At 50.4% G+C, this 25,116-nt stretch overlaps 1 protein-coding gene across 3 annotated transcripts in view; it reads right to left on the reverse strand.

Moving 5' to 3' along the window:
* Positions 1 to 9,964: 9,964 nt before the first annotated feature.
* The window catches only part of DSCAML1 (DS cell adhesion molecule like 1), a 369,108-nt gene continuing 353,956 nt past the window's right edge, over positions 9,965 to 25,116 (reverse strand). For 2 of the 3 annotated variants that reach the window (XM_017523379.1, XM_037736681.1), the window contains exons 25-33: positions 24,477 to 24,665; positions 23,716 to 24,003; positions 22,206 to 22,361; positions 20,012 to 20,042; positions 19,708 to 19,826; positions 18,915 to 19,067; positions 18,123 to 18,317; positions 17,325 to 17,636; positions 14,398 to 15,432 (exon numbers count right to left, since the gene is read on the reverse strand). In XM_017523379.1, the coding sequence (XP_017378868.1) occupies positions 14,957 to 15,432; positions 17,325 to 17,636; positions 18,123 to 18,317; positions 18,915 to 19,067; positions 19,708 to 19,826; positions 20,012 to 20,042; positions 22,206 to 22,361; positions 23,716 to 24,003; positions 24,477 to 24,665 (1,919 nt within the window). In that variant the 3' untranslated portion in view covers positions 14,398 to 14,956. Of the gene's footprint in view, positions 10,001 to 10,950; positions 11,340 to 12,650; positions 13,150 to 14,397; positions 15,433 to 17,324; positions 17,637 to 18,122; positions 18,318 to 18,914; positions 19,068 to 19,707; positions 19,827 to 20,011; positions 20,043 to 22,205; positions 22,362 to 23,715; positions 24,004 to 24,476; positions 24,666 to 25,116 lie in introns of those variants that run through there. The other variant, XR_005199219.1, reaches the window with a different exon arrangement.

Genomic DNA, 25,116 nt, shown 5'->3' on the forward strand with positions numbered 1-25,116 from the left:
TTTAGTAGAGACGGGGTTTCACCATGTTGACCAGGATGGTCTCGATCTCTTGACCTCGTGATCCACCCGCCTCGGCCTCCCAAAGTGCTGGGATTACAGGCTTGAGCCACCGCAATGCTGGTTTTTTTCTGCATCAGTTAAATCTCTGCAGGTCCATTTTCTACAAGGCAGTCAGGTAAATATGTCTCCTCCACTTTGGAGGCCTTTGCCTCCTTCTTGAGAAGGGAGGAAGGAAAAATGAATATTCATGGAACACTGCCCTATGTAGTATCTGATTTAATCATGACAACAATGTAGATATTGATGTAGATGTTTTCTGCTCCGTTTTTATGGTTTAGGGAACTGAATCTCAGATGCTGGGGTCCAGCCTGGGGTCCCCAGTAATGTAGCTGAGCTCCCTACATGTGCAGTGCCCCCACATTCCATCCCTGCACCCCCAGAGCACTGTCTTCCCCTCTGCCAGTCCTTGGGAAATGCTGAATTTGCCATCTCTCCCTTTGCCCCTTTCGCTGCTCTCCCACCTACCAGCTGGAGAACCATCGTGCCATTTCCCAAAGGCTGATTGGTGTTTTCTCCCATGCAGACAAAGGCAAGATGAGTACTCCAAAGTCCCTAAGCTGGCAGTTAGCAGGATTTTTCCTGCTTCAGTGGTGTGAGCAGCCTAAATAGAGTCGGATTTGTAGCGACAGAATTGGTAGGAGAGCAGACCAAGATGGCCGCATTACATGGATTTGTGTAAGAAAACCAACCTGAGGACAAAACATGCAAGATACCCCAGTTCAGTGTCCTAGCCACTTTCTGGGGGAAAGGAGAAGGCAAGCTAACATTGGTTGAGTGCTTGCTTTGTGCCAGGTGCTTTTCATATGTTATTGTTTGTAATCTTAACCTTATGACGTCAGTGTTCTTATTTCATCCATGAGGCAACAGGCTCAAAGAGGTGAAATCACTATAGCCTAAGGTCATACAGCTCATGACCCAGTATTTGAACCCAGATCTCTGAAAGTCGAGATCTGTTAACCAGGCTCTGCTGTGTCAGCATCTCCTGTCCTCCTCCTGGCATGCAAAGTCCTGGCCAACTTGGTCTGAAGACCTGGGTTGCAAGGAATGGGTTGGCTTCTAGCTGGGGGAAAACCTTCTTGGGTTAGGGTTTACAAAGGGACTTTTGAAAAAGATTCCAAAATTGTCCCATCCCTCCTCTCATGGATTTTAGAAGGTAGCTGGGGAGACTAGAATCATAGATGTTTGGAGCTGAAAGGGATCATTTAGTCCGTTTAGACTGTAGTGACAGAATACCATCAACCAGGTAGCTCTTAAACAATTTCTCACAATTCTAGAGGCTGAAATTCCAAGATCAAGGTGTTGACAAATTTGGTGTCTGGTGAGGGGTTTCTAGTTCATAGAGGACATCTTCTGCATCCTCACCTAGTAGGATTCTTGGCTTCTTCAGCCCCTTCTAAGGACACTAATCCCAGTCATGAGGGCTATACCTTCACATCCCAATCACCTCCCCAAAGGCCCCGTCTCCTCATTGTCATCACATTGGGGATTGGGTTTCATCATAGGGATTGCGGTCCATAGCGGGGCTTTTTGGATTACTCATTCAATCCACTCGGGTTTTGCAGTAGAGGAAACCACCTAGAGAGGGTACATGAGGTGCTCCAAGTTGCAGTCACAGTGGCAGAGATGTTAATAGAACCAGTGTCCTAACTTCCTGGCCTGGGGCTTCAGAAAGAGGTATTTTTGTTTTTGTTTTCTTTAAAGGATATTCTTAGTAGACTGTATGTTCACATGACTCAATATTCAATAGTGCAAAAGTCACTCCATCCATGAGTTATCTTGTGCTCTCCCTTGAAGGTAAGAAATACTACCAGTTCTTTCTGGAGATTTTATGCAAATAAAAAGGCGGGACACTTAGGATTTCTTCCCCTTTACTGATGGAGTATGGGTCACTCCTAATGTAGGATCAGATGAATGATTGCCTGAAGCTCTCTTGTGAGTGGTTGATTGACTTTTTTCTTAAGGGAACAATGCTAGGAATGATGATAGTCTCTCCCCACTGACCCCTCCCACCTTCTTGCCCCTCTAATGAACTCCCACACGAAATAGCCGTATGAGGTGTGGGAAAATAATCTTGGCCTTAGTCCTGGGTTTACTTTTGACTCTGCCACCTACAAGCTGTCACCTGGACAAGTCCTGTGTCTTCCCTGGTGACAAACTCGAAGCCTGAACCCACACTCGGGGAACGAAGCAGGGTAGCGGCCTCTGCTTCAGCAACTCTTAAGGGGTCTGCTTTGGGAGGGGAATTGGCTTCATCCAGAGGGCTGCTAGAAGGCCAAGACAGGGCTCAGGTGGTGAGGGGTGCTGAGAGGGGATTGCTGAATTCCACCACCAGCTTTTTGCTGGGAGGTGGGGAAGCGATGGGTAAAAAATGAAGTCCCTGCTGTCCTGATGAGTTGGAAAGTCCTCTTTCCCCTTTCCTCTTGCATCTCCTGCCTACTTCCCCGCCTGCCCTTCCATGGCACGTGCTCTCTCTAGCAGGTATGTCATGCAGCACGCTGAGAGAAGGGGGGTGTCACACTTTTCCAGGATGGACTATCAGCCAAAGAAAGGCTTTTTAAAAAATTTGTTTATTTATGATAGAGTCTTGTTCTGCAGCCCAGGCAGGAGTGCAGTGGCCTGCTCACTGTAACCTCTGCCTGCTGGGTTCAGCGATTCTCCTGCCTCAGCCTCCCGAGTAGCTGGGATTATAGGCATGTGCCACTATGGCCAACTAATTTTTTTGTATTTTTGGTAGAGATGGAGTTTCATCATGTTGGCCAGGCTGGCTTGAAATCCTGACCTTGTGATCCGTCCACCTCGGCCTCCCAAAGTGCTGGAATTACAGATGTTAGCCACCGTGTCCGGCCTCCAGTTCTTTTTAGTTTGAAAACAATTCTCGCACTCTTATTTTCCCCTTCCAAGAAGCTGGTGGTTCACACAGGCCAGCACATGCATTATCAAAGACCTAGTTTGTTTCTAGTCAGTGAATTCATTGAAATGGGAGCCTTAATTTATTTGAGACATAACACAGCCACTCTCAAAGGAGAGAGGTGCTGGTGCCCTACTGTGATAAGCACTCCTCACGTCACACTAGGGTTGAGGAGATGGCAGACATTTGTAAATATGAGTCTTTGTAATTTAGAATCTACCAACATTTTCTATCAGGTGGGAGGAGAGGAAACGGCCACATACACACACCCCATGGTGCACTTAGCTCCGTTGTGGGTCAGAAAGTCCATGTCTTAACACCTAGTAGAACCCCAGCTCATATTACACTGTCCCCATCAAACTTATCACCCTGACTGTTGTCAGTGCTTTTAGAAGATGTAGTGGCATTTCTTCTAGAGATTGCCCAGCAGCCCTCAAAGTCCTGATCCTCCTTCCCTATGAGGCCCTACAAGTGCTCACTCCTGGAGATTTCAGTAGTTCCTTCTCTTCCTTTCCAGGGTCTCCCAGGCTAGTGTGACTGTTGAGAGGCTCCCAGCCATGTTCTCTGACTCTCAGGCTTGGGTTGGGATCCCAGCGCTCCTTGAAATCAAGCAGAGGGTGATGGGTTGCAGAGTATCCGTGGAGGTGCTGGTGCCTGAGAGCATAACAATAGAACAGGCTCCTGCACATAACCTTTGGGGTGGACCAGTGGCCCCACTTTGGAGGTGAGGGTTATGACAATATGGCCCCACAGGAAGGATCGCCAGCCATCTTCCTTAGTTGGGCCAGATCAACTGATTAGTGTCCTTTCCCTTTTGATTTTTCTTGACAGAATCATATCACTTTCATCCATGTCTCAATTGTTTCCCCCAGGGCCTGACCTCTGATCAGATAGGGGGACTGGATATGGATCATTGGGATGATTGATCTGGAGCTGGGAGAGAGCTGCTGTTTAAGTCAGCTCAGCCATAGCCCTCCCCCTGGAAACCTTACTCTCTCTCCAGCAGCCTTCTCACTATTCAGGGAGCACTCTTTGGTCTGTGATGGAATGGTTTGTGGATGGGCAGCACAGCTTGGGAGGGGGCTGCCCCCATTTCCAGGAAGCACAGATCCTCTCCCCACTCTGGCAGGATGGGGTGCAGGCAGTGCTCTAGTTTTAAATATTCTAGGATGGGAGAGGTCGGTCTGCCTCATGGCTTTTGCTCTCTGGGGTAGAGCGGAGGATATTGGAGACATTTCTGATTGCTCCTGCTGAAGAGAGAGATACCTGTTCTTGGGAGGTCAGAAGCAGAGGGACAGTTTGAGTCTCACTCTCAGGGTTAAAAGCAGGGAGGCTATGAATCAAACAAGGATTTCCACATTATCCTTTATAAGGAGGGTTGTGAGGATGAAAGACGTTCTTAGAGCAGTGTTCGACACATAGTGAGCCCTCAATAGATGTGAGCTGTTGTTGTCATTGCCCTAGCAGGGAAGCTGGAAACCATGACGGAGATTCTGCAACCTGTGTGACTTCCCATGAGTAACAGCAAAAGTCTTGGACACAGAGGACATGACAGATGGCAAGGAAAATGCTGGCCGGGCCATTGTGTTCCTCTTCATGGCCAGTTGTGTGTGACAGGGAGAGAGGGAAGTGGAAAGTTTAGGCCCTGGGGCTGGCAGGCAGGAGGCAGAGCAGAGCCTGGCAGGCTTGAGACAGTGCCCTGGGTTGGAGCACAAAATGGTCTCCTGGGGTTCCCCATGAAGAGCCAGTGCCTACCCAATGGGCCTTGGAGACTGAGAACATAGGCTCCACTGCTGTCTCTCTCCTAGTGACCTGTCCCCCTGTAGGTCCACTGCTGGCGCAGCTTAGGCACCTAGGCCTGGAAAGCGGCAAAGGTCAGGAGTGGAGCTGGGGCTCTCGTGGATGACCCGTTATGTTAGGCTGACTTCAAGTCTTTATATCATGCCTCCAAAAGACCTGGGCTCAAGTTCTGACTCCCAGGCACTAGTGGAGTATCTTTGGGAAATGATCCTCTCCCTAGGCCTCAGTTTCCTTATTTGTATAATGGAGCAGAAAATACCACACTGAGGGGGTGAATGAAATAACCTAGGACAAGTACTGTGGGTGAAGCACCTTGTAAACTCCAGAGCGCTGTGGAAATGCAAGTATTTATTGAACCTTTGCGTGAATGCCTCCAAGGACAAGGTGTTCATCACCCCCTGAGGCAGCAAGTCCTGCTGTTATGCAGCGCTGAGCTGGATGCTGGGGAGTGTTCTCTTATAGTTCTGCTGTGGACGCACACGGAAAAACATGTTTCTCTACTAGTTCCACATGATAGAATGAAATAGAGTCACAGATCCCGCTCCCGTCCGCTGCTTGTCCCCCTTATGAACACACACAAGCATGTGCACACGCAGGACTTAAAGTGTAGTGCTTGCACATTCACATTCTCACAGGCCTCTTACTACTAAAGTAGCTTCTGTTTACTTACTACCAGCCAGGGCTAAGTGCTTTACCTACCTACAGATCTCACTGATCCCCACAGCAATCCTATAAGGTAGACAATGATCTCCTCCTTACAAGACAAAAAAAAAAAAAAAAAAAAAAAATGGTGAGAGAGCCTTGGAAAGTTAAGCTAGTAGGCCACAGAATGAGAGTGCAAACCAGTGGCCTGTAGCATGGTTGCACGGGTAGGCACTTGTGTGGACAGTGTGGACAGTGCACACCTTTATGAGTGTACGACCTCCCTCCTGGCACAGGGATTGGAAGGCAAGGTTGGGGGCTGAGAAGGAGGTTCGGAGCAACCTCTTTCTTCATGTGAAGAGGGACGGTCTTCCCAGGGAAGGTCTCTGCTCTGCCCTTTCTCCTTTTCCTACCTGCTCTCTCCTGCTTCAGAGGCTGGCAGAATCTGACTAAAGGCAAAACAGCGTTGGTGCCTTCAAATAAATAGCTGTTCTCTTCCTCATCCCCATTTCCTCTTGGAGGAAGTTGGCAGGCCCTGGGGCCACAGCAGCATCCACTCTGCTGCAGCCACAAAGAGAGGATGGTAAGGGCAGTGCCTGGGTGCTCCCCTCCTCAGAAACCTCCTTCTGGGGGCAGTCAGACAGATCTGTGGCTCTGCCATTGACCACCTCTGTGCTCTGGAAAAGTGACTGTCCAGCAGCTCAGCCCCAATGTCTTCATCCGAGAATGAGCTTATTCCGTGCACCCAGTGACTGGGAAGTGCCAAGCACACAGTAGTCCTCCCTGAGCAATAGGTATTCCTGCACCCAAGGCCTTCCGCTCTCTGGCATCGTGGACCCTACCCTTTGCTTAAGCTCTGCCCAGGGACACCCTGAAGCCCTACAAAGGCCCTACCTCCTATAAGAAATCCCTGCTCGGCTCGAGGGCAATCTGACACAGGCAGATCAGGCAGCTCCTGGCTTCCATGGGATCTGACCTTCTTCTGGTCTGATGGTTTGTATCTTGTCTAATCCCCATTTCATAGTTAAAAGCTATTTTTATTTTTTTCTCATCCATGTAGAAAGTTTATTTTATTGTACGTTAAGTTCTGGGGTACATGTGCAGATCTTGCAGGACCGTGGCATAGGTGCACACATGCCATGGTGGTTTGCTGTCTCCATTCCCCCCACCACATCACCTACATCAGGCATTTCTCCCGGTGTTGTGTTAAAAGCTCTTCAACCTCGTCATTTCCTTTCAGTCTTATCAACCTGGCAGCGAGGGAGTTATTCTCCCATTTCATAGAAGAGGAAATTGAGGCCCATGAGGGTGAAGTCACTTTCACAGAGCTGGCAAGGGAGCAGTGGGACTGACTCCACAGCCCCTGTGTTTCCATCACAGTGCCCACCACACAGTAGGAGTTCTACACATGCCGCCTTCCAGGTGCTGCCTGGCTTTCTGGAAGGGATCCCAAGTGGTTTGGTGAGAAGTAGCTTTGGAATTCAAGCCCTGGCTGATGCCTCTTGCTGGCTGAGTGGCGTTGTACAAGTCACCTGACCTCTTTGACTTCTTTCTTGGGCAATAAAATGGAGATCATACCTCTTCAGGGCAAAAATTACAAACAAATTAATTTCCCATCCGTAGCTCCTTCCCACGAATCACCAAAGAGGAGGCCTGTCTTGCCTGCAGCTTCTCCCACGTCCTCTGCTTCCCCGGTGCCCAACGGTTGCTGTTTCCTAATGCAAAAGAGGAAAACGAATGCTACAGAACACTCCCCAGAGGAGAGGAGGGCGGAGCTGGGCAGGGCCGGAGAAGAGCAGGCAGTGTTGGGGGGATGCGGGAGGCACAGGCCCCGTAGGGTGTCAATGCGTGTCACTTTCATCTGCTCATTTGGACCCCTTCAGGATTACAAAAACAAAAGCAGATAACTTGAGTTATTTAAAACGTTCTTTTGGTGGCTGGATTGAGGTTCTTTGACTGGCGCTATGGCCCTGAGACTGAACCACCTGGGTTTTGTGCTCATAGGAGTTACTCTTTCTTTCTTTCTGTCTGTCTTTTTTTTTTTTTTTTTTGAGACAGAGTTTTACTCTTGTTACCCAGGCTGGAGTGCAATGGCACAATCTAAGCTCACTGCAACCTCCGCCTCCTGGGTTCACGCAATTCTCCTGCCTCAGCCTTCTCAGTAGGTGAGATTACAGGCATGAGTCACTACGCCCAGCTAATTTTGAATTTTTTTAGAGACAGGGTTTCTCCATGTTCATCAGGCTGGTCTCAAAATCCCGACCTTAGGTGATCCGTCCACCTTGGCCTTCCGTAGTGCTGGGATTACAGGTGTGAGCCACCGCGCCCGGCTGGGAGTTACTCTTTCTTACCTGGTAGTGGTAAAGGTAGGAGATATCTGTGCTCAGTGGTTAGCAGGGTGCTTGACACAGATGGACTCTCAGCGAATGGCAGCATTGTTCCTCTTGTGTCCTGTTTGTATTGTATTGTACAGGATTGTATCCTGTTGGGTTTTCTTGTACCTTGGGGCTATGGTGCAGAGAGAACCAGTGTTTCAGGAGATCTCGGCCTTCACTGGTCTACTTGCCCATTTCTCCCACTGTTCACCCTTTGTTCATCTGTGTCTCACATATGTTGTGCTCCTATGAAGTCAGGCACTGTCCCTTCTCTGGGAGGGACAGTAGAACCCTTTTCTACCCTTGGGGAGCCTGTCTGCTGAGGATAATGTTCAAACACCCTCTGTGGAGGGCTGCTGCGTTGGGAAGGGATGAGACTTGTTTCGTGAGGCCACCAGGAGTGGCAGTACCGAGCCCTGTGAGTAGAAGTTGGAGGAACCCCCCAGGCTTAACGTGAGGGAGATTTTGCTGGTAGAGCTGTCCACAGGTGAGATGTTCTGGCTGGGGATGTGATGGGTTCTTCATCAGGTGGTGTACATGGGAAGGCCAGACCGCCCTTGCTGATTGCAGAAGGAATTCACAATTTGGGTGGAAGTGTGGAATAGGTGGTGTTGAAGGTCTCTTTGAGTCCTGAGATTGTGTGATTTTTAGAGACACTAAAACCAAGAATGGGCCAGGCGTGGTGGCTCACACCTGTAATTCCCAGCACTTTGAGAGGTCGACGTGGGCGGATCACAAGGTCAGGAGATCGAGACCATCCTGGCTAACACGGTGAAACTCCATCTCTACTAAAAATACAAAAAATTAGCCAGGCATGGTGGAACACACCTGTAGTCCCAGCCACTCGGGAGACTGAGGCGGAGAATCACTTGAACCTGGGAGGCAGAGGTTGCAGTGGGCCAAGATCAAGCCACTGCACTCCAGCCTGGGTGACAGTGAGACTCTGTCTAAAACAAAACAAAAAACAAGCATGGATCACCTCCAGGGTAATCCTTCTAGCTGGCATCTGTTCCTCCTTTGGCCTAGAATGCTGTTGTCATTGCCCAGAAGAGGACATGGATTCTGGGAGGAAGGACAGAGTCCCGACTCAGCGTTCATGCTCAGCCTGATTCTCCCACAGATGCCCTCCTCTCTGAGCTCACCAGAGGCTCCCTTTGCCTTTGCCTGTGTAGGAATCCAATATGTAGGGGAAGAGGAGGTGACATGGTACATGGGGTGGATGGGTGGGTCGGTGGGAAGATGCTCTGGACCTGAGCTATCGGGAGAATTTCTATGGGGAGCCAAGTTCCCCATTATCTCCTGCATAAATTAAGATGATGTTAGATGTTGTAAAAATAAACTCCAAAATATCAGTGCTTCATACAGGTTTATTTCTTGCTTACATAAAGTCCAGTTGGCATTGGAGGGGATAGAGGGGCCTCTGCTCTACATAGATGTATAAGGCAGGCTGATAGAGGATCTGTCATCTTCAATAAATGGCTTCCAAGTTTACCTTGGGTGTTGACTTCCAGTTGGAGAGAGCAGACGGTGGCCAGAGAAGTTTTTATGAGCTGGGCCTGAAAGTAGCATGTATCACTTACACCACATTCCACTGGTTAGAGCTCAGTCTCATGGCCTTCTCTGGGAATCAGGGGCCTGGAACTGTTGTTACAGGATGGGCAGTGACTTCCCAGCAACAACCGTGCACTGTGGAGGGGATCATGAGGCTTTGGCAGATAGCTAAGCATCCCTGCTGCTCCCTGATGCAGGCTTCCCTCCTCCCACCTCCGTCAGGTTGCACACACTCCAGGGAGTGAGCCTTTGAGTGCAGGAAGAGACCCAGAGGGCCTTTGCATCTCCAGTGCCCGGCTCAGTGTCAGATCATTGGAAGTGCTTCGGGGTATCTGGTGAATGAACAAATGCTTGGGTGTCATTTTGCTTTTTAAAAATACAGACGCAGCCAGGCATGTTGGGTCATGCCTGTAATCCCAGCACTTTGGGAGGCTGAGGCGGGCGGATCACGAGGTTAGGAGTTTGAGACCAGCCTGGCCAACATGGTGAAACTCCTTCTCTACCAAAAATACAAAAAAATTAGCTGAGCGTAGTGACGCATGCCTGTTATCCTAGCTACTTGGGAGGCTGAGGCAGGAGAATCGCTGAACTTGGGAGGCAGAGGTTGCAGTGAGCTGAGATCAGGCCACTGCACTCTAGCCTGGGCAGCAAAGCAAGACTCCATCTAGAAAACAAACAAACAAACAAAAAAACAGATGCATGGTGAAAAACAGTTTGTTGGTTCCTCAAAACGTAAGACATAGAATAAGCATGTGATTCGGCAATTTCAGTCCTGGGTATAGTCCCAAAAGAATTGAAAGGAGGAGCTCAAACAGATCCTTGTATACCCATGTTCATAGCAGCATTATTCACAATAGCTGAAAGGTAGAAGCATCCCAAGTGTCCACCAGGAGATGAATGGAGAAGCAAAATGTGGTAAATAATGAAATATCCTCAAGCAGGAATGGAATTCTGACACATGCTACAACATGGATGGAACTTGGACATGATGCTAAGTGAAATAAGCCCGAATCCAAAGGACACATATTGTATGATTCCACTTATCTGAGGTACCCAGCATGGGCAGATTTATAGAGACAGAAAGTAGAATGGTGGTTGCCAGGTGCAGAGAAAGGAAAATGGGGAGTTACTGATTAATGGGTACAAAGCTTCTTTTTGGAATGATGAGAAAGTTCTGGAAATGGATAGTGGTGATTGTACAACAAGGTAAATGTACTTAATGCTGCTGAATTGTATATTTTAAAATGGTTACAATGGTGAATTTTGTGTTATGTATCTTTTACCACCATAAAAATAAAAATGTTGGTCAGGTGCGGTGGCTCATGCCTGTAATCCCTGCACTTTGGGAGGCCGAGATGGTGATTGCTTGAGCTCAGGAGTTCAAAACCAGCCCGGGCAACATGGTGAAACCCCATCTCTACTAAAAATACAAAAACTAGCCAGGTGTGGTGGCAAGTGCCAATAGTTCCAGTTGCTTTGGAGGCTGAGGCGGGAGGATCACCTGAGTCAGGGAGGTTGAGGCTGCAGTGAGCTGTGATACTATCACTGCACTCCAGCCTGGGCTATAGGGTAAGACCCTGTCTCAAAAAAAACAAAATTGCCTAGGCCACACACCAACAAATTCCTATTCCGTCAGGATTGGCGAGAGCTGGGCTTCTGTGTTGTTGAACGAGCTCCTCAGGTGGATCTGATGTGCACCTAAGTTTAAGACCCACTAGTCTAGCTCTGGTTGTTGGAATAGGGGAACAAGGGGTGATGTCTCTGAAGGCCTTCTTGAGGAGTGCTTCTCAAACTTTGATGTGCATATGAGTCCCCTGAGGATTTTGCTGAAGTACAGAGTCTGATTCAGTGGTCCGATTCCCAGGGTGAGGCCTGATTTTTTGCATTTGTAACAAGCTCCTAGGTATGGTGATGCTGGTGCCACTGGCCTGTGAACCACACGTGGAGTATTAAGCCTTTTGAGGGCAGATTGTCATCTTGTCCATGGTAGATAAAGTGGAGGTCTGGAAAGGAGCAAGTGAATGTGTAAGATGACTGCTCCAGATTTAGAGTTCAATGAGGATGAGCTGGGGATGAATGAGAAGGAGCAGGAGTTCCACTGATTTGTGAATTAGCTTCTGGGTGTGGATCAAACAGGCAGGCTTGTGGTTTAGCTAAAAAACATATCAAGGGCCTGGCTTGGTGGCTTATACCTGTAATTCCAGTGCTTTGGGAGGCTGAGGCGGGAGGATTGCTTGAGTCCAGGAGTTCGAGACCAGCCTGGGAAACATAGTGAAATCCTCTCTCTACAAAAAAAAAAAAAGGTACAAAAGTTAGCTGACTATGATGGCATGTGCCTGTAGTCCCTGCTACTTGAGGGGCTGAGGCAGGAGGATCACGTGAGCCAGGGATATCAAGGCTGCAGTGAGTCATCGTCACACCACTGCCCCCCAGCCTGGGTGACAGAGTGAGATGCTGTCTCAAAAAAAAAACAAAAAACAAACCCAAATCCCCCCAAATTTGCAAAACTTACTGAAGTTAGAGATTATTAGCAAATAGAATCGTGTGGATTTTGCTCAAGTCTGTCTGAATTTCTAGACTTCGTGCTTTATAATAAGGGGCCTAGTCCAGTGGAATAAAAGCTAAACTGGCCCATGTCTTACTTTTCTGTTGCTTTTCCAAATCCTTCTCATCTGACATAGTCTAGCTCAGGTCCCAGGCCTCCAACGGGTCCTCAGAGCTGAATTCCACTTTTTCTACCACTGCCCTCACCAGGGTAAAGTACTGCATAGCTCTTGAGCCATCCTGTATGGCATATTGGGTCACCTGCCTGAACTTTTCTTTTTTTTTGAGACAGAGTTTTGCTCTGCCTCCCAGGTTCAAGTGATTCTTCTGCCTCAGCCTCCTGAGTAGCTGGGATTACAGGCACGCGCCACCATGCCTGGCTAATTTTGTATATTTAGTAGAGATGGGGTTTCACCATGTTGGTCAGGTTGGTCTTTAACTCCCGACCTCAGATGATCCACCCTCCTTGGCCTCCCAAAGTGCTGGAATTACAGGCATGAGTCACCGTGCCGGGCCCTGAACTGTTTACTGATAGTTTCACATCAACTGTTTTTCTGCCAGTACGTCCAGCTTGCTCCCTAGACCTGGCAGACTCTTTCCTTGGCAACATCCTCAGGGAAGAACTGAAACTGTCTTTGAACAGTGGAACAGCAGGTAATATGGCTCAGTAGTTAAGGAATTGGACACTCATGAGTTTAAATCTCATTCCCATCTCTTCTTGCTACTCTAACCTCAGATAGTTACTGAAATGAAAAACCCAGCCTTCTCACCTGTCAAGTGGACATCGTGATACCTTTCTCTCAAATATACAATGGGGTCACAAGAGCCAATCAGTGCGAGGCATGTGTTTTGCTCAGCACATGTTTTGCTCAGCACCTGGCGCGTAGTATCGGGATCCGTAATGTGTTTTCACGACAGCGTTCCCCTTCGCAGCCCTTGGGCTGGCTCCATCTTCTGCGCTCTTAGCTTCTGAGGAGTTGTTCATTCCTTCCTGCAGGCTGGAGCTGGCTCTGATTCGTGTTTGTGTGCCCAGCGACTGGTGTGCAGGGAAGGTGGGGTTGGGAGGCATTCTATGCAGACCGTTCAGGTTTGATTGTCGTGCTTGCAGTTCTGGAGGTGACCTGCAGATGGCGTGCGGATCCTTGGGAGGCGTCCCGTCCTCCCAGAGATGGAACGAAGCTGGGCTGTCACCAGGTGCCTGGAATGCAGAGTTCTGGTTTTCACTGATGCTGTTAGCTGCTTCTCCAGGCTGGGTCCTGGGTGTGGGGGCTGAGATAAGCATTTCTTCATAAGCCTAGGAATACCAAGGCATACAGAATCTCTGCCCCTCCCCTCTCACGGTGCCGACCCGGGGATCTAATTATTCATAGGAGGGACTCCTCTGCACCCCCCACACTCTAGGTGCTCAGAGAGTGTTTGTGGGATGAGTTGCTATTCGGAAGATGCTTCTATGAAAGGTCAGGCATTCCAGGTGGGGCCTGACTGGGCCCAGGCTGATAGGTGCTGCCCGCATGCACAAGCTCCTGGCTCCGTCTCCAGCCCTTCCCAGTTCCTCCTCTCAGCTACTGAGGAGCGGCGGGTCCCAGACTCACTTTTCAGATTCCTGATCCACACTCAGCCTCAATTGCAGTGCTCAACTCAGGAGCCCCCGCACACTGCTTAGGTGCACTTCCTTTTCACCCCAGGGCCAGTCACTGCTTCTGCCTCTCCAAACCTTGGAGTCCCTGGAGGTCTATCTCACCTGCCACCTGCTGTGATGCCCTCTGGACCCTCTCATCAGAAGCTGGGCCTCTGCACACCCATGGCATTTTACCTGCTCCTCCTTGGGGACACCTTTTCTTTTGCTTGGCAATCAGCTAGTTGCTGACTCCTCGGACGCCAGGTGAGGCACCTGGTGTGCTGACCTGGTTCTCTTTGGCTGAGCTCCATTCCCTCTCCTCCATGAGCTTCTCTTACCCCTCTGACCTCCCATGACTTGTCTCCTCCCTCTGACCTCACCTGGCCCTAACAGTCCAGAATGTTAGGTCCTGGCCTGGTACCCCAGCTATAATTTCTTCTTCCCCACTCCCAATACATAGGCACTTTGCCCACAACTGTTGGCTAGCGGTTTTGGATAGTCCAGGCCCCCCGGGCTACTCTGCACTCTCTTGGAGGATAGAAGCCAGTAGGCAGCCTCTCTGCTATCCCAGGCTCCCCAGCGCTTGGTGAGCCAAGGTTGCCCCATTCCATCTGTTACAAGCTTCCCTCCGTTTACAGGGAAGGACACTGTGGCTCAGAGGGGTTTAGGAGTTTGCACGAAGCCACCATGCTGGTTCCCCTTGAGGGCCCAGTTCAGCCCTGAGAACAGAAGAGGAGGCACCTCAGCTAATTGCAAGCCTTTAAAAATCTTAAAGCCCTGAGCCAAAGCTTGGGCTTCTCACAAAGTTTTTCGATGAGTGACAGACAGCCTGGGACAGGGGACAGGGGTCTCTCCTACCTCCCCACTGGCCCTTGCCAGATGGGAAAAAAGCCACCACATAGAAACATAACCTTTATTGCACACGGCGCTGGGTCTTTTTTCATAGAAAAAGGTATGAACACATAAGCATCTGCAAATGGAAGCAACTCCTGGTTTTCTTGGAACAGTAAAATCGCATGCAGTGTCTCTGAGCTGGGATTTTGGTCTTTGTCAAAACCACCTAGTTTGAGGGGGAGGGTGAGGAGGAGGGAAAAAAAATTGCTGAGTCTTTGTGCCTCTGTTTCAAAATAGGGTGAGAGAAATATATAGATATATAGCTTGCCGACGTGTTCCTATCTGTCTATATATGTATATATATCTCCACACATATTTTGTGGGGTGGGGGATTTGACTTGTACTGTCAAATTCTTTGTGCCCTGGCTTCATGGAGAAGAAGAAGAAAATAGTTTCATTTGTACAAAAGAGTTCTATGTACAGGCGTTCATGATTGGGGGTTTGTGTTTTGTCGTTGGTTGGTTTTTGTCTGTCAGTTGAATATAAATAATGCAGAAAAACAGCCGAGCTGGTGTGTGGGGCTGCGGCGCGCGGTCCAGGCGTGGGCTGCTCTTCCTGCTGGCCCTACACCAGGGTGTAGGATTTGGAGTAGGCCCCGGCCCCCTGCTTCTGAGACCTCCCTACCCCCGACGTGCTCATCTCGAGAAGCGAGTCTCTGGAGCCCCCCATTTTGGTGTGTGGGCCCCCGCCTCGTGGAGGCTCGGTGCTGGGGGCTGGAGGGGCAGTGCTGGGGGCGGTGGGGGGCTCAGCAGGGGTGGGGCCGGGGGCTGGGGGGGCTGTGCCGGCTGGGGGTGCTGGCATGGCCAGAGTCCTCTGAGGTAAGGTGGCTGTGGAGGCGGCAGCGGGGGCCCCTGGGTGCGGGAGGCCCAAGGGCTTGCTGGCAGGGTCCAGGGTCAGGTGGCGAGCCTGGGTGTGGTAGGTTCGGCCCAGGTTCCGGATGGAGGCCTCTCGGGGTGGGACCACAGGGCAGGGCTCACGTCCATCTGCCTTTCGAAAGAAGGCCTCCGACTTGGCATACAGCGGCAGGTTACAGTAGTCACCTGGAATCACAGAGGCAGAGGATGTGAGAGGCAGAGGCCTCTGGAAGCAGCTCATTCAATCCCCACCCCATCACCTGCCCCGAATCTTCTCTCTGACCTGGCACAGGGGTCGTGCCACTGGAGGGGCAATAGAGGAGAGGAAAGGTCGGGTACTCCACGTTTCTGAGCCTTCGTTTCCGTATCTGTGAAATGGGGGTGACCTTGTTCCCCACAGGATTGTCATGAGGCACGAATGAGATGCAGTAGGTAAAGTGCTTTGCCACAGTGGCTGGTGCAGGTAATAGTTGCCCAATACATGCACACTTGCTGTTCAGCGTCCCTACAGGCTGCTCAGCTTCTGCTAGTGGAGAGCTCACTGCTAAGCACAAGGACGTCCTAACAGCTCGGGCTGGTGGAAAGCTTTTCTTTACCCTGAGGAGGAAATGGATATCATTTCCTGTTGCCTCCTCACCATGGAGCCTGGTTCTGTCCTCTGAGTTCTCACAGAGAAAGGCCTCCCCCACTTTTTCATGGCAGCCTTCTAGATGTTTGAAGTCAACTATGTGTCCTCCTCTCTCCTGCCCTTGGCCCTCTCTTCTCCAGGTAGAAAGTTCCCAATTTCTTTTTTTTTTTTTTTTTTTTGATTTGGAGTCTCTCTCACCCAGGCTGGAGTGCAGTGGCGCAATCTCATCTCACTGCAATCTCCGCCTCCCGGGTTCAAGTGATTCCCCTGCCTCAGCCTCCTGAGTAGCTGGGATTATAGGCATGTGCCACTATGCCCAGCTAATTTTTGTATTTTTAAGTACAGACGGGGTTTTGCCATGTTGGCCAGGCTGGTCTCAAACCCCTGACCTCAGGTGATCTGCCAGCCTTGGCCTCTCAAAGTGCTGAGATTACAGGAGTGAGCCACTGTGCCCAGCTGAGTTCCTAATTTCTTAAACTGCCTCTGTGTGACATGCTTCTAAGACCTCTGCCTCCTGACCCCCGTGCTCTGTGGGGACCCCACCTGTAAATGAGCCTCTTTCCCTGGGGAGCTTGGCCAGGCACTTTCCTCAGATTTTTTTATTGAATCTGGATGACAGCCCCCAGGATGGGTTAATACCTGTCTGTACTTTACAAGTGAGGAAACTAAGGTTCAGAGAGATTAAATCATTTGTCTAAATTTGCACAGCTAGAAGGGATGGGGGTGTCATTCAGGGCCACAGTCTCCAAAGACTCTTCTCTCGATGACCCAGAAAACCCGCCCCCTGCCTCAGTTGGCATGGCCAGTGCTAAGCAGACCAGACCGCATGGTTTGACAGTCTGGGCTTTGCATGCTGTGACCCCAGCATCTGCTGATGGACTCCCCCTGGCGATCTTAGCCCTGCCCTGCCAGCCTCTAAGGACATATGCTCTGGCCAGGCTGCTGGGGTCAGGTAATTCCCAGCTAGGCCAGGTCACTGCCTACCAAGAGGTATGACCATGGTGGGCAGAGCTGCCAGGACTGTTCGTTTGGGTCCGGATTAAATTCAAACAGCATTGAGACCAGAGGGCAACTGATCCCGAAGGGATCTGTTTACGTCCTGGCACAGCTTCAGATTAGGGAGATGATCACTACTTAATGAATGAACCCTATGACAAGCTGGCCGTGTATATAATTTCTAATGCCCATTATGACAACGCAAAGTTGATACTATCATTGGCATCTTACAAATGAGAAGCTTAAGGCCACAGACATATGAAGAGGTTGAACCAGGATGTGGGCCCCGATCTGCCTGCTCCCAAGTCCTTGCTGTTGGTACCACCCTGCACTGCCAAGGAGCCAAGCTGGGCTGGCAGGATCCCAGTGCTGGTAGGACTAGATCTAGCCAGGGCTTATGGGGCTGGGGGCTGGGGGCGGGGGGCACAGCCTGGGAGGTGGTCTGAGCACTTACTCTTGTTGGCCCGGTGAGGGATGGGCACAGCCACGTTTTTGCCCCGGTCAGCATCCTGGGGCTTGGGTGGTGAGGCGGTGAAGCGGCAGATGCCAGGCTCTGAGGGTGTGCTCATGGATGTCATGCTGTCGGCGTTCTCATTGGTGCCTGTGGTCATCTGGTCGGAGGAACTGTCAGAGATGAAGCACTCGGTGATCTCAAACTTGGCGTGCTGCAGCTGCTCCTCCAGCTTGGCATGCTCGTAGGCCCGGGCCAGCTCCTCATAAGTGGAAGAGGCACTCTCCGTGGACACCATGCTGTTCCTTCCTTTGTCTGGGAAGTTAAGAGGGAAGGAGTGGGTTATGGGGAGAAGGGTGTAAGTGAGACTGACTGAGCACTTTCCCTGCTGTAACCCCATCAGCCATCTGGAATTCTGGCCATGGAGGGGACCAGGCTGAGAAGATCCTGTGAAGGTGGCAGAAGTAGGATCTTTGGCTCATGAAGGGCAGAACTTTCATTCTTGAAAATAAGAAACCATCTCCTGGAATATTCAGCCCTTTCTCCAATGAACATCATGTGTCCATTTTCGCTGACAATTTTTGGGAAAGCAAAATTAACTCCTTGACCAAGTAGAGCTCAGTGAGGTCAAGTGTTTTTGTTCCAGCCACACAGTGGGTCAGTGACCAGCTAGACATGAAACTGGCTTGTGCCTTGGGTCCCCTGAGCTGGCGGGTAGAAGCTGGGAAGAATAGAAGGTGAAGGTGAATGATGGGGAACTAGGGGGAGGTGTTCAGGATGCCAGCAGGACCCTAGGCACACCTGTGTCCTGGGACAGGCTGGCGCTGTAGCTGTCACTCTCAGTGACAGTGACACCATGCTGGGAGCCCACAGTGCGCCAGTCGGAGGTGAGGGTGCGGGCGGGCGTGGAGGCCTGGCACTTGGTCAGGGTCCACTGGCTTGAGTACCGGTTCCGGGTACTGTGTGCTGACTTCACATTCTTCCTGGACACTGGATCTGCACAGACAGAAGCAAGAAATCGCACCCTCCAACCAAAAGCACCCAGGCTTAGGCAACTGGTACTTACCAGAAAGGGCAGTGGGGTGGAAGGGAAGAGGCAGATGTAGGCACAGAAGCTCCCTTGGGAATGTTGCCTTTCCTAACCACATCGCCGTCCCCAGAGAAGAGCAGCCGAGTCAAGTGTGGGGGCAGTAGAAGGCATTCTCCTCACCCACCCTGGCTTTTCCTTCCCCTGCAGGAGAATGTGATGTCCTCTCCTGCTGCCTCCTGACTTCATTCCCCACAGTCCTTGATGTGTTCTATCCTATGTCCAGATACACATTGCGAGAGATAGAAAAGCCCTTGGAATACCCAATACTCTCAAAATTTCTAGGTAAGGAAACAGGCCCAGAGAGATAAAGCTAGTGATATGCCCAAGATCACAGTTAGTAAATCTGCAATCAAGGCTTCCAGATGCTAATTCCAGTGCTTTCCGTTTTTCCATTCTATCCCATGATGCTCCCTCCTTCCTCTTAGAAAACACCACCTCTGTGTCTTGCTATGCCAGGCCACCCTGGGTGAGAAGAGGGCTGATTCCCTGGGGATAATGCATACTGGTTCCTGGCCGGATGTCAGACATGTCGATGAGGGGTCCTGTGCTCTGGATGAGGGCTGGGTGGTGCAAGGAGACGCCAGTACAGAAGCTCTGTGGGTTGACAGCTTGGCTGAACTCAGCATCTGTCACAGGGATGGTGGCCTTGTCATCTCCTGGGGAAAGAAGGACAATTACCAGGAGTCCTTTACAATTTTTTTTTTAAAGCTCTGTTGGATGTGACTGAATTTCTCTTTGTATTTATCCGATGTGTTTTTGGTTTGTGGATTTGTTTGTTAGTTTTTTTGAGACAGGGTCTCACTCTGTTGCCCAGGCTTAATTGTGATCATAGCTCACTGCAGCCTCAATCTCCCGGGCTCAAGCTATCCTCCTACCTCAGCCTCCTGAGTAGCTGGGACTACAGGTGTGCATCACCATGCCTGGCTAATTTTTTTTTTTTTTTTTTTTTTTTTAGAAATGGGGTCTCACCATGTTGCCCAGGCTGGTCTTGAACTTCTGGTCTCAAGTGGTCCTCCCTCTTTGGCCTCCCAGAGTGCTGGGATAACAGACATAACCCCTCACGCCCAGGCTTTATCCAACATTAAGTCACAGAAAGGCCAGCAATTCCCTCTGTTCAACAGAGGAGGAAATTTAGCCCTTGAATGAAGCCACAGTGAGTTCTAAGGTTGTTGTGGTTGATAGGGCTACTGCTAGAACCCTGGGCACTGCTATGAGGGCTGGTGTTGGACTTCCGTGGGTTGTAGCCTGGGGAAACACACCCAGCAGGACAGGGAGCTCATGGCACCCGTCACTCACCCAGCTGCTTGATGCCCTCTTTGTCCTCAATGAGCAGCTGGACCCTGGGGATGTCAATATGTAGCCGTGGGCCCTGGGGTGGCCCTTTCACAGGGGTGTCAAAGCTTCGATTGTTCTTGCTGTGGGGAGAAAGACTGGAGGTGGGTGGCTCAGCAGCCATAAGGGGTTGGGGGAGGGGGCTTTGCAGGACAGTGGGATCTAAGAAGCCTCTCTCCTATTCTGGGAATTCAGAGGGAGGCTCCTCCATCCTTTGCAGGGGAGAAGGGAGAAGGTAGGAGAAAGGAAGCAGCTTGGTGATACCCACCTTATCAACATTTCTGCCAAACTCTTTGCATCTGCAAAACAGTAGAGGAAGAGGAGGGCTGGGTGAGAATGAAGTTTGAACAGGAGGATAATGGGAGAGGCATGGGAAACAAAGTGGAGAATTCCTTAAAATGGGGCCAGGGCTGGTCTCCTAAGAAGCAGAAGGAGAAATGTAAGGACCTATAAAACAGCCCAAAACATGATGCAGTTTCACTGCCCCCAATTCAGGATTTGGCTCAAGTCTGTTTTCTTTTCCTCAGATTTTATCTAATAGGGAGATTCTTCCCAAAGCACAGGGGGCATAGCAAGTGCCCCGTCTGCTTCATGAATTGACTCTACTTAAACACGACACCATAACAGGCTGAAAATGGATATCAGTGGAGGGTCTCTCCTCGGCTATATCTTGGGGAGAGGCGAGAGTGGAGGATGGAGTAGAGGTGGTCAATGGGAAGCCCCAGATGATTAAACTCTCACATCAACCAAGAGGCTTCACTTCCTCCTCTGGGGCATCTGTCCCCAAAAAGTCCATGGATAGATTTTGGGGCCCCTGCTTTGTCTCAGAGGAGCCTTGAATAGGATCAGAACTCTCAGGTTACAAATTTGGAAGAGAGAAGAATTAAAGAGCCTAGTTAATCCATTAGACACCTGATACCTGAGAATGAGCTGTCAGAACGAATCCCAAGATGGATGGATGAATGAATCCCAGGATGGATGCTGTATGTGTGCATCCAACCATCCAACTGTCTAGCTATCCATTCATCCATCCGTTGATCTATCCATCCATCCATCCATCTAACCATGTGCCATCTATTATCCATTCACCCATCCAACCAATCATTAATTCATCATCCACCTATTCAACCATCCATCTGTCCATCCATCCACCCATTGATTCAACCAGTAAACCATTCAACCATCCACCCATGCATTCAACATCAATTCAATCTTTCTTATATTTATATATTAAACCTTCCATCCAACCACTCCTTTAGCCATTCACCCAATCATCCCACAATTCCAACTATTTTTCCATCCAGCCATCTATCCATCTTGTCATCCATCAATCTATCAAAGTATTCATCCATCCAAGCTCCATTCAATCATCTACCCATCTAGTCAACTCTTCACATAATCATCCATTATCTAGCATTCCACAATTCATCCATTTATCCGTCCATCCACCCATCTATTCATTCAACCTTTTATTCAACCATCCCTACACCCAGTCATCTATTCAGCTATCCAACCATCCTTCCATCTATACATCCTTCCATCCAACCATTTATTCAGTGATCCATTCAACCATCCAACCATATAACCACCTACCCATCCGGTCATTCAACCATCCACCCAATCCATCCATCCATCCATCCATCCATCCATCCATCCAATCATCAACCATCCATGGAACCATCTATTAATCCATTTACCCAATTCCTGAACACGATAGGGAGCATTAGTCATTCTCTCTTCTGTGCTACTATTGTCTCCTGGCTTTTCACATTAGATGATAAATTCTGTAAGAGTATGACTTGGCCCTTCTTTATTGGTCTCTGTAGTCTGACAGTATCTATGATGAAGCAGACTCAATAAAAATTTTCCAAATAAATGAATGTACATTTATGAAGCAACTAGTAGGTTCCAGACACTGTATGAGGCTGTGGGAAAATTGAGGCAAATCAGACCCATTCACAGTAGACTGTGGCATCAGGTAATGGAAAAAGGGGATAATATTCAAAATATTTAACACCTGACATGGTGCAGAAACTGTCCAGTCAGAACTGAGCATGTTCCTAGAGACTACCTGCAGGTCTATTCTTTAGTGGATGGGTCCTAGGAAAGTTGCAGGGATCCTGAGAGAGGGGATGGAGCATCCAGTGTGGAAAGGAGCAACATCTGTTTACCAACCAACATGGAAATGTTTAAATATTTAACAACCAACATGACTTTACCAGTGTACCTCTAAACATTAGTCCCGATTGGGGCAGGCACAAAGTCTTGGGGGCATAGAGGAGGAAGTGGTGAATGAAACCTTCTGAACTAAAGAGGTTTCAGAAAGTTTGAGTGGCCGCTCCTCCTTCAAGGGGACACAGGCACTCTCCATTATCCAGATGGTGCTGTGAGCCAATGAAGTGGAGCCAGTGTGGCCAAGAGCCAACACCCCTTCCTGGAGGGCCCATAGGAAGCTCCCCCACCTCGGAGTCGCTTCAGCCGCTTCTCCTTCCTCTTCTTGCGTACAATGAAGAGCAGTGCCACCCCTAGTGTGGCCAGGATGACGGGGCAGCCAATGGTAAACAGCTTCTTCACATCATCCCCTTCACCTTGAGCAGACTTGATGGGTGGAATGGTGCCTGAACGAGGGCAAAGAGTAGAGTTAGATGTCCCTTATGAGCCAGGTGCTGTGCAGAGCATCTCATGGGTGGGGTAGACTTCTGCCCTCTCTTGTTGCCCTTGGGCTGACCTCTACCTCCTGGCACAGAGCTCTGGCCTTCCCTCTGCTCCCCAAATTCTGGTCCTATCAGGACAGCCATGAACAGTTGTGTGGTTTTTACATTGCATTATATTAACGACTTCCTGGTACTGTTGTAGAATTAGCTTGAAGTATCCTGGAGTTAGTCTCTTGCCTGTTGGAGTTCAGTGCTCACTCCTAGAGAGTGGATCGATGGGCTTAAATTCTCACATCCAGCTGGGGTTGGGGGAAACAAAGGGTGAAGCACAGCAGAGAGAAGTGAGGGTGGTGGACTCTAGGTTCTCTTCCTCAGATGTGGACAAAAACCACTACAAACCCTACATTCTCTCCCTGCCCATCCCTCCTGTGGGCCATATCTGCTAACCTGGGGCTCCTGCAGGGAAGCATGACAAGCTGTCCTGCTGACATAACCCTCTGCCAAGCCCTGATCCTTGCCTATTTCAGAGCTTTGCTTAAATGTCACCTCCTTCATGAAGCCTTCCTTGTTTGAGTCCATCCCCTTCTGATACTGTTTTTATTCGGTTTCCTTAACACATAGGTAGACTTGTGACAATGAGCTTCTATGAATTCAGCCTTGCACGTTCCTTCAGTGGATGTGTGTATGTGTATGTGTGCATGTGTATGTGTATATGTATCCCTAAGTGGCAGACGCCACCTGCTGGCCAAGGCAGTGAGGAACTTGTAGTGTGCCTTAGTAGGCCTTTTCTATGGATCCTGGAGGCTCCATGTTCAAGATGGCGCAGCTAAAAGATGGTGGCCACTCAACTTTTGAAGGACTCCAAGAGAGCAAGAAACAAATCAGTACTGGGTTAAGCCACCAGGTTTTGGTATTTGTGACTGCAGCATACGCTGTCCCCTCCTGGCTAATATTCCATATCAGCAGAAAGTTCTTAGAGGGCAGGACCTCAACCACACTGATACCTCCATCTTTATCTCCCTGAAACAATGCACAGTGACTGAGGACTGCAGCTTCAAAGACTCTCCATCTTTGGTATTACTGACCTATGTGTCTGTCCATCTGTAGTGGCCACTGGTGCATTTGCCCACTTACCTGGCTGCAACCAACCTGCTGTTCCCTCTGCCAGCTCCTTCACCTGCGGGCCTGCATATCCCCCGCCTGCTTTCCTGCCTGTTTTTCTATTAGTCTGTCTCTTTATGTGTCTGCCACTCTGCCCACTTCCTTGGCACCACCCTGCTTCAGCCTCTGTACCATCCCTCCCACCCCTGTGACTCACTGCCGTCGTAGTCCAGGGTGGCGAACTGGGCCGTCTCGTTGCCGCAGCCGGCGCTGTTGCAAGCCCTCATGCGCAGCTCGTACCATGTGGCCTCTCGCAGTTCGGTCAGAAACACCTCCCCGGAGCTGTTGGCGCGGAGGCCCTGCCAGGCCCAGGTCCCCTTGGGCCGGTACTCCAGCACGATGGCTGTGATAGGGCAGCCCCCATTGTTCCAGCCCTGCAGGTTAAGCCGAGCATGCGTGGAGTTGATGTGGGTGAAGAGGTGTTGGTCTCTGCTGAAGGAGGGCTCTGGAGGGCCGGAGGGAGAGAGAAAGGTTAGAGAGACTGGCGGGGAGGCAGGACTGGGCTGGGCCGGAGGATTTCCCTGGGGAGCTGGGATGGCAGTGGCTCCAGGAGAATACATGTTTGTCACAGATGGGGTGGGGAAGCCCCAGGGAGCAGAGGAGGAAGAGGAGGGATGGGAGGAGAGGGAGGAAAGGGCAGGGCCTAGAGAGAGGCCCCAGCAGAGGAGGAAGGGAGATGGGAAGAGGCAGAGGAGTGCCACCCTCGGTCACCTGGTGAGGAAGTGGGACTAGTTTTCCCTAATGGGATCCATCAGGACGCCGTGGTGGTGGAAAGGAGGCCGAGGCTCCTCCCTTCAGTCTCCCTGCATCCCTGGGCCGCTCCTTCCTCACCCAGCCACCTTCCACCCCACACCTGGCCCCTCTATCCACCCTCCCCGGGCCCATCGCTCCTTCCCTGCCCTGGCGGCTCAGCCTCACCCCTCCCGTGGGTCTTGGCCTCGATGATCTCGCTGATGCGCCCAGAGCCCACGCTGTTCTTGGCTGCCAGCTTCACCTTGTACCACGTGCCACACTTGAGGCTATCCAGCTTGAAGGAGCGTTCACTGGAGCTGATGAACAGGTCCTTCCACTCCTCACTGTTGTCCACCGAGTACTGCAGCACGAAGCCTGCGGAGGGTAGGCCTGGTTCAGGTGGGGGCAGGGCAGGGCAGCAGAAGCCCAGCCTCCAGGCAGGGATCAGAGTGAGGTGTTTGCTCATTGGAAGGGGCATATACTCCTCAGATGCAAAATTGGAAGGACCGGCCCAGTCAACTCTCAATATTAAACCAATCAACAAAACGCTGTAAGGGCTTTGGGTCCAGCCGCTGAGTGGGTTTAACTGCTGTCACTTTGGCTCTAGTGTTAGGGGTTAGTGGCCCAGGTGGAGAGGCAGAGTTGTGAGGCTCACAAGGGGTCCTGTCTGGACCCTCACTACTCCACACGTGGTCCCATGAGCAGCAGCTCAGCAGCACTTGGAGTGCGTTAGAAAGGCAGGTCCTCAGCCCAGCCCAGAGCGCTGAGTCAGAACTGCGTGGTTACAAGGCCCCTTGGTGATGCAGATGCACACTCACGCTTGGGA

Source organism: Cebus imitator, unplaced genomic scaffold (genome assembly GCF_001604975.1).
Source record: "Cebus imitator isolate Cc_AM_T3 unplaced genomic scaffold, Cebus_imitator-1.0 Scaffold28, whole genome shotgun sequence".
Classification (NCBI taxonomy): Eukaryota; Metazoa; Chordata; class Mammalia; order Primates; family Cebidae; genus Cebus; species Cebus imitator.